Source organism: Echiichthys vipera, assembly GCF_963691815.1.
Source record: "Echiichthys vipera genome assembly, chromosome: 7".
Taxonomy (NCBI): domain Eukaryota; kingdom Metazoa; phylum Chordata; class Actinopteri; order Perciformes; family Trachinidae; genus Echiichthys; species Echiichthys vipera.
The window spans coordinates 10572992-10586165 of record NC_139832.1 but is presented as its reverse complement, the minus strand read 5'-3'; the positions used below and the strand labels follow the sequence as shown (position 1 = coordinate 10586165).

At 46.7% G+C, this 13174-nt stretch overlaps 1 protein-coding gene across 1 annotated transcript; it reads left to right on the top strand.

The window, feature by feature from the left end:
• Nucleotides 1–1026: 1026 nt before the first annotated feature.
• LOC310949583 (zinc finger homeobox protein 3-like) lies at nt 1027–12584 on the top strand (the record flags this gene model as incomplete). The annotated part of the gene is made up of 10 exons (XM_083917073.1): nt 1027–2695; nt 2781–3319; nt 3450–3663; nt 4332–4439; nt 4533–4669; nt 4827–4937; nt 6446–6596; nt 6766–11531; nt 11674–12339; nt 12471–12584. The coding sequence occupies 10 exons, from the start codon at nt 1027–1029 to the stop codon at nt 12582–12584; spliced, it is 8475 nt and encodes a 2824-aa protein (XP_083773199.1).
• Between the last annotated feature and the right edge of the window lie 590 nt (nt 12585–13174).

The following is a 13174-nucleotide window of genomic DNA, read 5'->3' as shown; positions in this document are numbered from 1 at the left end:
TGATCACTTTTTGGAAATTTTACTGAATGGCCATTCACACATGATAAACTGTCGTAGCCCTTTGCTAGTTAAATTTAATTTAAACCTGATTTTTTTAAAAGACAAGGAAATTCAGTCTTAAATTAGAGATGAATATAAACATTTTTAACAGTTTGTTTTTTTAACAATCCACTATTATTGACTACATGCATGATAAAGTTTCAATTAAACAAAAAGATGAATTATTTTGATGTACATCATTGCTTCAGTGTTTGTGTGTTTATAGTGTGCAAGCAATGGGACTTACATGAGGTGTACACAATGTTATACACATATTATGAGGAGAGGGGAATATAATACTGCACTGCATCACCTCATCACATCAAAATTTACCACAGATCTTATAATCAACACCCGTCTGAAATCCAAGCAAAAGCTATATAATGTAAACATTACATCATACAAGTATTTGTTGTATTTTGGACTGAATTACATTATACAGGTGTTTATTATATTGTGACAACCCCTGTGTTTGCACTTCGTGTTATAAAATGGCTCGTGCTAAAAAGAGATCCCGCTTCCTTTCATAATATCTCTGTACCGATGCACAGCAAGAGATGTAGAGACTGATACACTGGCTTTAAAAACTGTTCTTTTATCTAAGTGTGGCAATTTAGCGGAAGCCCTTTAGCTCAGAAGCATTCAGTTCTTTATTTAATCCTATCCCCGGAGGAATATTATAGACCTCCTGCGTAGCCTTTACCCGCATTCCTCTACCTAGTTTAGCGCTCATGCTATTGATTTTCCCATTAAGGGCTAACGCTAACCCCTGAGTAACCAGCCTCTGTATTGCGCACTGTGAGGGCAGTATTGACCAGATGCTATCCAGGGACTGTAATCAATGGCCTCCACTGTTATGCAATATTATTTACATGACTCATGTATTTCATTTTCTCTTCTTTTTCCCTTCTCTGTCTCTGTCTGGTCTCTTCCTCTGTATCTGAAACACAGGTGGGGTAGTAATGCGTGGCAGCTGTAGCCTCTGGTATGGACAGCGGTGAGGGAGGAGGAGGGGATGGAGGGGGAGGAGAGGAGAGAGATTCTGACCTCAGTCCCCAGGCTTTATCTCTTCCTCTCCTGACCCTAGCGGTCGTTCCGGAGCAGGGGTCATCCTCTCATACCTCAGCCATGGCCCCTGCCAAAGAGCCCCTGACCCTGCCTCAGCAGGAGGAGGAGGGCGCAGAGGGGTCCCAGGCTAGAGAAGAGACCCAGGGAGGTGAGCAGAAAGAAGGAGGCCGACATTCACAGGAGAATGGAGTGTATCAAAAGCAGGGGATGAAGGAAGACTTCGGGGAGGAATATTTGTCAGGGGAAAAGAAGGAAGAAGGGGAGGTGCATGTAGGTGTGGGAGAGGCGTCAGTTACAGGGGGCCTCCTAGCAGCCCTTAGCAGCAGAGGCGGAGAGGAGGAGAAGGAAGAGGAGGAGGCCATCTCAAACCAAAGCCAAACCAAATCCAAATGTTCTTTATTACCTCAACAGAGCCAGCACAGCTCTTCTTCCAGCACTGCAAAGGCCAGTGGCACACTCAACAGCAAAATAGCCGCCTCTCCAAAGTCCTCCCCCACTCTTTCCACCTCTCCAAAGCCCTCCCTTTTTCTTTCCACCTCTCCAAAGCACTTCACTTGTCCGTCCTCCTCTCCTGCCCTGCTGAGCGAGACAGAGGTAAAAGACATTAAGGGAGATCAGGGCTGGATTTCTGGGTTTCCTCAGAGCTTTAAATTCCAGCAGTCTACTCTGGCTTTTTCACTGGCAGGTACGGAGCCTGCCAGTACACCTGCTGAGGATGATGGGCCAGCAGGGGTTCCTCACTCTTCCATTTCCAATGGAGATGGTGCCAAAGCTCCAGAACCAAATGACAGCCAGCTAGACACAGAGGTGGATGACGAGAGAGACAAAGATGAAGAACAGAGAGAAGCTTTCCTTAAAAACCTCAACCAAGACCTCTCTCCGAATTCACTGACCAGTCACATGACCATAATGCACTCACGCAACTCCTGCAAGACCCTAAAATGCCCCAAGTGTAACTGGCACTATAAGTCTCAACATACCCTGCAAGTCCACATGAAAGAAAAACATCCGGAGACAGGAGGCCAGTGTGTATGCGGCGCCTCTGGGGGAAAGTGTGTGTGTGGCGGTACAACACGAGGTGCTTGTGCATATTGCAGTTCGGGGAAACCCCATCCTCGCTTGGCCCGTGGCGAAACCTACGCCTGTGGCTACAAGCCCTACCGCTGTGAGGTGTGTGACTATGCTACCTCATCGAAAGGCAACCTCAGCATACACATGCAGTCGGATAAACACCTTAATAATGTTCAAAATGGGGGACTCCCGAATGGTCACATGCACACATCTCACATAACCAACAATAGCAGCTCCTCCGACGGTCACGCATTGGAAGAGCCCACATACAAACCCCCACTCTCTATTCCCACGTCTACTACCCAGCCCTCCAAGCTCACACCACCTGCACACTCTCACTCTCATGGTAAGCGGTGGCGGTGTGATGTGTGTGACTATGAAACCAGCATTGCCCGCAACCTGCGCATACACACCACCAGCGAGAAACACACACATAATATGCTACGGCTCCAGAGAGGTTACTATCTGTCTCACTGCAGGAGTCTTGCCCCGCAGCTGAAACACCTACAAAATGCAGGTGAGTAATATATCTCTCACTGCAGTCAAACATAAAAAAAATAAAAATTTTGCAAATGCTTACAGGGGATCTCTTTGTGTTTTAGGTGCCGAGCTCTCCTTGAATATGCGGCTGACCAGTCAACAAGTCACAGATCAGCCAGTCACCCTTGGGTCTACTCTGACTCCTTCTCCCTCCCCCTCTCCCTCTCCCCCTCCAGCCCCATCTCTGTCCCCAACTGAACCCCTCTCCCAGGGCGTGCTTCAATGCCTTGTCTGCTCCTGTTTTTCGTCTGACAGCTTAGAGTCTGTGGAGCAGCACCTGAACGCGCCTCGCTCTCTGCCCCAGTCTGAGTGGTGCTCCCTGGTCGCTGGTGGCTGCCACTGCAGGTTGTGTGGCTACACCACCCCGCTGAGGGCTAACTTCTCGTTGCACTGCCAGACTGACAGACACCGCACCCGGTACCAGCTTGCTGCTCACCTCCAGGAGGGTGGGGACAGAGGTCAGGAGGGGGCTGCCCTTATAGCGAAGGGCAATCCTGTCCAGGTGAGGTGCAACCTGTGTGACTACGTGACCAGCAGTTTGGACAAGCTACGAGGACATTCACTCAGTTCACACCACGAGGCCAGCGTCCGGGTTTACCGAGTCAGTACACTTCCAATAAAAACCCCTTAGTTTAACATGCAAGCAGAATTTGAAACAAAAATATGTTCACCAAACTGCTGTCTACACATATTAAATTTCTTTCTTTCCTTTTCCAACCCATTACTTTTAGTTCCTGCAGCAGTATGATGGCGAGGTTGATGGAGGTTCGTGGCTGTTCCATTGTCTCTTATGCAACCACTCCTCCTCTTCTAAACTACAAGTACTGAAACACAGTCAAACCCCAACCCATCAGCAGAGGGAAGGGCTATTACAGCTGCAACCAATGGGCGGAGAGGAGTTGGCAGCCATTTTTACCATCAGGAAAAGCCCCGATGGTGTCACAGGTGAGAACATGAACTGTGTGGCCGTATTTGATTTCATGTTGCATGTGCTCGCTGACATCTGTGAGCAGACGGGATTAAGATGGGAAGAGTGAGAAAATGAGTAATGGCTTTTGCTTAGATATTGATCAAGTAAATTGATTTGTCGATACACATCCTTGTTATATCCCCAATAACCCCTGACAACGGCTAACTAGCACCTGCTAATCAATGGACCAATACAAATCCCCTGGATTAGGATGGGGGAGGTGGAGGCTATTCACCAGTCTGTAGTCTGTTCAAGATAAAAACACTGACTTTGCATTGTATAGAGCGCGTGAACTGCTGGCACAACATCTAAAATTAGTAGTTTCAACACTTCAGTTGTAAAGTAAAGTAAATCCTGTGATTTGTCTATGTGCGGATTAAGACTTATCGAGGTGAACTGATGTGTTGTAAGTCCATATTACCTCTACTCCACCTCGGAGGAGATTCTAATGGGGAATCAATACTTGATCAATAGTGTATGGAGGCAAGCAAGAAGAATGGAGTGTGGTCCAAAGACATTGGTCTTTTTGAAGGATGTTATCTAGAGGATAATATAAACTACAATTAGCCTGATAGTTTGTGAGAATGTATTGTATGAAGCACAATGTTTGTGTAACATAATTATTTGCCATGTCCCATCCCAGGAGAGCTCAGTGAGGATATGGAAACTTCCAGTGAGAGCACCACTGGTCCTTTGGACACAACCAAAGACACTTGTAACTTGGGGGTGAAGCAGATTTTTGAGGAGACAGGTATAGCTGCTTCACATTCTACAACATAGTATTGTTAACTCAAGTGATAGTAAATATCAATCAATTTACATGCATATCATTTTGTATTTGAAGTGGAAACTATGGAGGAGGAAAGAGAAAAAAGGGAGTCATTGCCCTCAGTCAAGCGTCCATCCTCTGAATGCGAGGAAATGGAAAACTCTATTTTAACCAAACGCCCCAGAATACACCAGCAAAATGAGAACCAGCAGGTGAGCAGTTGACACACATTTTAATGACTGATGTGAATGTAAAATGCAACAATGGACACAATAAATGCACATCTGTGGTCTCTTTCAGCATTCTAATTCAACACTTTTAAACCTTTTTTTCTCACTTCTTTCTGTTCTCTTCCCTCAACTCCTCTAGACTGTCCAGTGCCCTTTGTGCCAGATTAAACTCCCACACGCACACCTTCGGCACCATCTCACACATGTGCACAGTGTGGCGCAGGACTGTGTAGACAAGCTCATCAGCACAGTAAGTTTATGCAAGTGTGTATGTGTTGTATTTGCGTTTGTCATAAAGCAAAAGAAAACGAGAACTCAAAGCTATGGGGGATGGGGAGACTGAAATGTAGGGAGACAATTCCATTAAGGAGGCACCAGAGAGAAAGGCAGTGCTTTTTTTTAATGCATGTTTAAGTAGCTCCCCGCTATCATCTTTGATGCAGCCATGCATTTTGTGTGCATGTGTATGCACGTCTTTTAGAGTGGAAGAGAGAGGGTTTGACTGAGTGAGTGAGGGAAAAGCCAGTCTTTCTATAATGCATGTTTAAGTAGCCCTCTATTACCAGAAGTGCAGTCAAGCTAAAAAGGGGCCCCCATGCTTTTTACTGTGTCTCTCCAACTAACAAAGACTGGTCATCTATCCACATCACCATCCTCCATCTCCCTGGCCCGTATGCTAAGTGGCCTTTGTCTCTTGCGCTCTTCGCCTCCACTTGACTGACTGCTTTTCACCCTTTCTCCCCTCTCCTGTCCCTCCTTCCCCCCTCCAGCTACTCCTATCATTCCTATTCAGCAATCTCTGTCCTTGCCCCTCCCTTTCTCCCTCTCCCAACCTCTCTCTCAATTTCTTATGCGTTACCCCTCCCTTACTCACTCACTCTCCGAAGCAGTTTTTTTGTTCATTGCCCCCATACTTTCTCCCTCCCTCTCCTTTTTCATATTCGACCCCCCCTCACCATCGTCCTCCCTCCTTCCCCCTTACCCCTCCCTCACTCTCTCTGATAGTAATTGAGGTTCATTAATTCAGACTGAGGTGATGATGGCCATTATGTACCTTGCTTTCCAATTACGCTCTCTAGATTAAGCCTGACCTTCAGTTTTCTCTGCAGTGTGTGTGTGTGTGTGTGTCTGTGTCTGTCTGTGTGTCCGTGTGCGTGTAGTTGTTCTTCTCTTTCTCTCTTATGAAGCTGTTATGCAGTGAAAACTCTTGTCATGTAAATCTCATCTTTGGCTGTCCATCCTTTCCTAAGGGTAGCTAGCTGTTCGCGTAGATATAGTATTTGCTCTCAGTGCTTGAAGCTGTGGAGATGGAGGTTTTCTATATGAAGAATGATTTTAAATAAATTCATTATTCAGCTCAGTAAAGTTTTATTAAACCCTTGGGGCATGTTGGAGGGCGTAGTAGGAGCTGAAGGGCAGACCCACATATCTCAACCATATACACTTATTACCAAATTGATGTGCCTTGCTGTCTATACTGCTGTGCAGGCAGGTGCAAGATGTAACAATACACTTACAGATTCACACTTTAATGTTTTATGATATTAGAAAAGGGTGTGCAGGCACTCATGTTTATACATCTAGATATTTGCTTGCTATTATGCTCTACAATTAAATGTTTTATTCATAATGTTGGATTAAGAAAATATGGTAATATCCCATATTTCTTTCAGTCTGAGTTGGTAAAAAAAACACTGAACGTAACTGGCAATAAAAACAAAAAGAAATTGACTGACTATCACATTCTTTTCCTCCCAGGTCACACTATCCATGGAACAACCGCAGCCTCAGCTGCAAACAGAACCACAGACTGATGATACCCAGAAAAATAACAACACCAAGAATAACAATGCAAATTGTTCCCATACTGCTGATTCCAGTGCCTCAGTTGATTCACAGAGAAACAAAGGTTGGTATAAAATGCATGGTAAAACCGACCATATATTAGAATTTGAAGAATCATCAATGTCACACCAAACTAACATGCCATGGCAATTTGTTCAGAGCACATTGTCTTCTTGGCTTAATGTTATTTAAAATTGACTACTTACTATTTACTATTTTTATGCATTTTGCAGGCATTTCAGTGGAGAACACTGAAGGAGATGTAGCCGCACCCAAAGATGTCACAGCTCTACTCACCCCACCCCTGGAAGACAACACCATTCACCCTTCCAATGGCAAACTGGCTCCTCAGTCCCCAACTCAGACCCCCCCCTCCTCCCCGCCCACCACCCCGCCCGGAGAACCCCCTCCCCTTCCTGATCGCCATGGTTACCGGTTCCGTTGCAGCAGGTGCAGCCTGGCGTTCCCCACTCAGGAGAAGCTCAAGCTGCACTGGCAATACCATGCCATGAGGGCGGCGACAGAGTGCCCACTCTGCTCTAGACAATGCCGCAGTCAGGAGGCCCTGCAGAGACACATGCAGAATACACACTCACAGCTAGACAACACACACGGGCAGAATACAGTCTTACTGCCTCACACCGCTCAATACATTGAGAATAATAAGAGTTCAGTTCAACAAGGTTTAAGTTTATCACCTCAAGTGGGTCAAGAGGCAGGAGAGGGTGAAGATGAAGATATGGAGGAAGAAGCACTAGGCATGGAGGGAAAGGAGGAACCAAAAGAAGAAGTCAAATGTAAAGAGAAGGACATGGTCGGTGAAGTTGATGGAGGTGAGGAGGATTTGACTGAGCCAGAGAAAGGGCAACATGAGGAAATCATATCAGAACCTACTTTCAGCTCACTTGTCAAAAAGAGCTCTAACCCCACAATGGACCGCTACCTGGATCCAAGCAGGCCCTATAAATGCACAATATGCTCCGAATCTTTTACCCAGAAAACCATTCTTCTTGTTCACTATAACTCTGTGTCCCATCTCCACAGGGCCAGACGGGCCCTTCAGGACTCTGGGACAGGTGTTGCAGTCCCTGAGACTACTCGTGGCCCAGATCCTAGACCCTACCGCTGCCGATTGTGTGGAGTGGGTTATAGCCAGAGCTCCACACTTGACATACATCTTCGTTCTGTCTTGCATCAGACTAGAGCTCGTGCTGCCCAGAACTCAGCTCAACAGACCCCACCATCTAGTTTAGCTGCTCCAATGTCAGTTCCCACTAATACTCAGGCTGCTACCACCCGAGAAGAAACATCCAAGAGTTTGCCTTTCACCAAGAGGCCAGATGTAGTAAGCTCTTCAACCTCTTTAATATTAGGCTCTGGCTTAGCAGCAGAGGCCCAGTCAACCCTCTCTAACCAAACTGACAGCCAGCAGGCTAAAAAGAGAGTGGCAGAACTGATAGCATCAAGAAACCAGCTAATGCTAATACAACATCAGCAGTTAGCCCAGGCTCAGGCACAGGCCCAAGCTCAGTTACAACACACAGCTCTTCTCCAGTCCCAACTGATGCAGCACTTAGGGACAGAGAATCTCCTTAAACAACACTTCTCCCTAGCACCAGACAACTTGCTCTCTCTGCAGCAGCAACTTCTTCTGCCATTTTACTTGTCAGGAGACATGAATCTCAACCCAGAGTTAGCTGTTACGAGCCTAGATTTAAGTCAGTTATTATCTGCCAACTTCATCCCAAAAGAGCCGGTTAAGGCAGATGTTAAAAGGGACTCCCAATTTCAAATAGACGAGAAACCAACCCAGAGACACAGTTCAAACTCAGCTGTTAGCCAACCAAAGGATCATGTGCAGGGCGAAGCCAAGGTTGAAGCTGGCTGCAGTGGATCCTCCACCAACCAGTCAGAAAGAGAACACAAAAATTCTAGTCTTGGGGAAGAAAAAGAAGAAATGCTTGTTCCTATTGTGAAAAATGAGAGTCAGAAGGAGGAAACCAATTCTTCCTCATGTAATCTTCTTGGATTGCCTTGTCCTCCTCCCAGAGTGCCCTATGCTGCTGTGAACGGGGAGCCTCTTCGGGCCCTGCTGCAGAGCTATGGCTATGAGTTAGCACTGCAATATATACAAAGTAGACACAGAAACCAGCAGCAGATATCAACTCAAATGACACCAGATAAACAAGAGTGCTCACATAGCAACAAGATGGAGGAATGCTCGGAGAAGGAAAGAGTTGAGTTAAATGGACTACAGGATGGAGAGATAGAAGGCTGTGACAAGGATAACAAGGGATCAGAGGGCAATGGAGAGATACAAAGTTTACCACAAGAGAAAATGCAGAAAGATGAGGAATCGGCAAACAATGAGAAAAGATGCTGTGGAAGAGGGGAAAAGTGTAGAGACTGTGGCAAGTTTTTTTCAGATGCCTTGATTTTAAAAAGCCACCGGGAGTATATTCATAGGATGCTGTTTCCCACTCCTGCACTGGAGAGGTTTTCCAGAGAATACAGGCTACAGTATGACCAGATGTACCCCCTAACACAGCCTAAATCTGGGGAGAATTCAACAGCTTCAGCTGCGGCCCCAGTACCATCCTCCGAATCAGACATGGCACCAGAACCAGTTATGCTTCAAGTGAAAAGCCTTGCACCCTCACCTGTACCCTCATTTTCAGATCCCATAATCAAAACATGCACTCCAGCTGCAGACCTAACACCAACCGCCCTCACACCTTATTCTCAACCGCAAGAATTTCCACAACAAGAGGCACCCATCCCAAGCACATCTGCTACAGCTACTTCTCAAACCATGTCCCCAGCTAACTCTGTACCTCTTACCTTACCTAATATACCTATGCTTCCTCTTTCCTTGCCCCAGCTCCCTATAGCCCCTCTGTCTTTACCCAAGCTTCCCCTACCCCACATTCCTTTCCCCATGGACTTACCTCTCCTCTCTCCAGTAATGATGCAGTCTATGGGTCTCCAGTCCCAATCTTGGTTAGATTCAAGTATGAGCCCTGAGTTGGCAAAGCTCCAGTCTCAACTGCTAGGGCAACAGCCACAGCTCAGCCCTGCTTTGCTAGTCCAGCAACCCCAGCTCAGCCCAGCTTTGCAAGGTCAGCCTCCACAGCTCAACCCTGCATTGCTGGGTCAACCATCACAACCCAGCCCCATCCAAACAGGACAGCAACCCCAAGTTAGCCCAACAATATTTGAACAACAGGGTAAGAGAACCCGAACCCGAATCTCTGAGGAGCAACTGACTGTTTTGAGGAAACATTTTGATATCAACACTCTCCCCAGTGATGACGAAATCAACAAGATGTCGGCACTATCTAATTTGCCTCATAAAGTCATCAAACACTGGTTTCGCAACACCCTATTTAAAGAGCGTCAGCGAGACAAGGATTCCCCTTACAATTTTAATAACCCCCCTACTATAGCTCTGGATGAATCCAGAGAGGAAGTAGCACAAAACCAGCCTCTGACACTTTCCCCATGCTCAGTGTCCCCAGGCCTTCCAGCCAACACCTCCCCACAGCCCCAGACAACAGATCTCCAGAGAGCAGAACCCCATAGGGGCCGACGCTCTTCCCGAACCCGCTTTACAGAGCAACAGCTGGAGACCCTGCAGGGGGTATTTGAAGCGACTCCTTACCCCAGAGAGGAAGAATATGACAGGCTGTCTGTTCTGTTGTCTCTCCCAAACAGAATCATTGTTGTATGGTTCCAAAATGCTAGACAGAGAGCCCGCAAAACTCAAGACCGGGGGACAGAAGGTGGATTTGAGGGGAAGAACCAGATTAACAGAATTCACAGACAGAAAAATGGCTGTTACAAGAATGATGATGATGAAGATGATGATGATAACAGCTGTGGAGCTCAAGGACAAGATGACTCTCAGAATGAAAACTCCATGGATCTGACTTATGAGTATTACACCAACCCTGACTCACCTGCCCTTGATTCTTCCTCTCACTGCACAGAAAGTGAGCAATTAACAGCCAAAAGTGAACCAACACCTGTTACCAAGAAACAACAAAATAAAACCATCCCTCCTCAGGCTAACAAGAGCCCAGCCCTTGATCAAACTCAAAACGGAATTTCAGATGCAGACATCCAGCATAAGGAAATTGCTCAGGGCATTAAAACCGGGTCCTCTCCACAACCTGAGCCCAATCTGCAACCAGAGAGTATTCCAGAAAAACCCCAGCCTTGCTCTTCCTCCTCTTCCCAAAAAACTGTACCCACCATAACATCCACAGCTCATTCCAGCCAAGGGCATATGCACAGCCCTCCTTCTGATCAAGCTGTTGAAAAGTCTGCTGATACATCTTCCAGCCTCCCTGCTGCTCCAGAGTCTGAAAAAAGGCACATTCAGCTGCCGGATGCCACCTCTGGCCTATCAGCTGAAAACCATTCAAAAAAACAGCTCCAACCCCAAACCCAGGCTCAGTTCCAGTGCAGTCTCTGCCCAGTGTCCTTGCCCTCATTCCAGCTTTGGCAGGAGCACCAGACCAGGCACCTCCTGGCAGCACAGTCCCAGGTCCAATTTCTCCACTCTGGCTTCACAGACCGAACTATGCCTTACATGATGCTCCACCCAAACCACTCCCTGATGGCCAGCCAAATGCTTTCAGGCGCCATACCCCAGATTCACCCTAATCCCACACATCCCATGATTTCACACTTAAACAGCATACAAATTAAGAACACACTCTCTGATCACTCGAGTAACACCCTCACCAGCCTCTCTCAAAATCCCTTGACACCCATGAAACAGAGTTCAAAGCTTATGTCAGAGACCAGTTTTGAAGGCCAAAGGGCCAGTGGAGATATTGAGGAGGAGCACAGAAGGGATAAGCGTCAGAGAACCACCATCACCCCAGAACAGCTTGAAGTGTTGTATCAGCGCTACAGCATGGACTCTAACCCCACCAGAGGAGTCCTGGAAGGCATTGCACGTGATGTTGGCCTCACAAGACGTGTGGTTCAGGTATATGTTCTTTGTTTTCTTTATGTTTGATGTGTTGATTTCTGAATATTCTGAGAGAGAAGGATATAAAGCAAAGCATAGATAATTACCTAATGCTGTTGTGTAGCTTACATTTTAAATTATGCTGGTCTTTCCTTCACAGGTCTGGTTTCAGAATACACGAGCCAGAGAGAGAAAAGGACAATTTCGGTCAATGGGGCCAGGATCCAGTTTCAGCTTGGGTTTGAATCACCTGCGCTGCCCATTCTGCAGGGCTCTCTTCAAGGTTAAGAGTGCTTTGGATGCCCATATGAGGTCACGCCACTGGGCAGAGGCTGAAAGAGCAGGCTACAACTTCTCAATGAGTAATGGATCCAATGGGCAGATTGGAATGGCTATGTCATCTGTCATGGACAGAGCAGGCCCATCTATCTCCTCCAACCTCATCCCAAACCATGGCTATGTTATCATTAACAAAGAGTTAACTATGAAGCCATCTGTAACCTCCTTGTCTTCAACCACTGATCTGAACAACCCAGAAGAGGATGATGACTATGAGGAAGATGATGATGAGTACCCATGTGAAGAAGGTTCCAGTATAGCTGACCAAGGGTCTCTAAGTCCTGAGGAATCTGGGGGTCCCAGCTCAGATTGGGGCGAGACACAAAGTCTGCAACAGCACCAACACCAGCAGCAGCGCCAAAGGACACAGATGAGCCACTTCCAGGTACTCCAGCTGAGAGACTTCTACAGGAGCCACCGTACCCCCAACCGACATGAGTGTGAAACACTGGGCCAGGAGTTGGGACTGCCTCACCGAGTAGTGCAGGTAAATGTTTCAAGTATTCATAAATGATAAAAGGCTTGATCTACATTTATTAAATATTAAAAACAATAGTTTCAGAACAATTAAGTGTTTAAGGTAATAGCAAATTCATTCATACAAATCTTTTTTTGCAGGTGTGGTTCCAGAATGCCAGAGCCAAGGAGAAGAGGGCCAGGAGCCTGAGCTCTGACTCTGCAGAGAGGGAGGCCGAGCTGTCTGCAGGGGCAGGGGAGAGAGACAGAGCTTAGAAAGGCAGACTACGGTCTCTTTACTTCTTTCTACTATGTTCTCCCCAAGACCCCTCCTGCACCTGCTGTCGACCTCTAACCATATACCCTGTCCACTTTGCTGCCAAACCTGTAACCTAAACACCCCAAAGATGCAGAGCCACAGTGGCCCAAAGAGAAACTCTCTCAACTGAAAGTAGGAGAGAGTCCAAACCAAGTCCTCCCTACCACAGCTTTCCTCTTTTCATAGTGTTCTCAAACTCTTTCCTGGTCCATCCCTTTCATGTTGAAAAGAGCTCCTCTCCCTATTCCGTCAGACACCTTACTACAACCAAACACCACCTTGCTAAAAAAAAACCAACCAGATGCCACAGAGGCCAAAGAGCATTCTCCAAGTATGTGACCTCACTGCCCAGCTAGACCTGCAGTCTACCTCTCAGTCTGCACGACAGACTCACAGTGGGCCCTCCACCAGACAGTGCTAGATGACTAGCTGTGTAGCATGTAGTGCCAGTCTGTGCGGCTGGAAAATAAATTGTCAAAGAGATTTTAGTGTAAATAGAGAGCTCCAAAAGATGATAAACTTGAAGAAAAACAAAGCAGTTAACAGT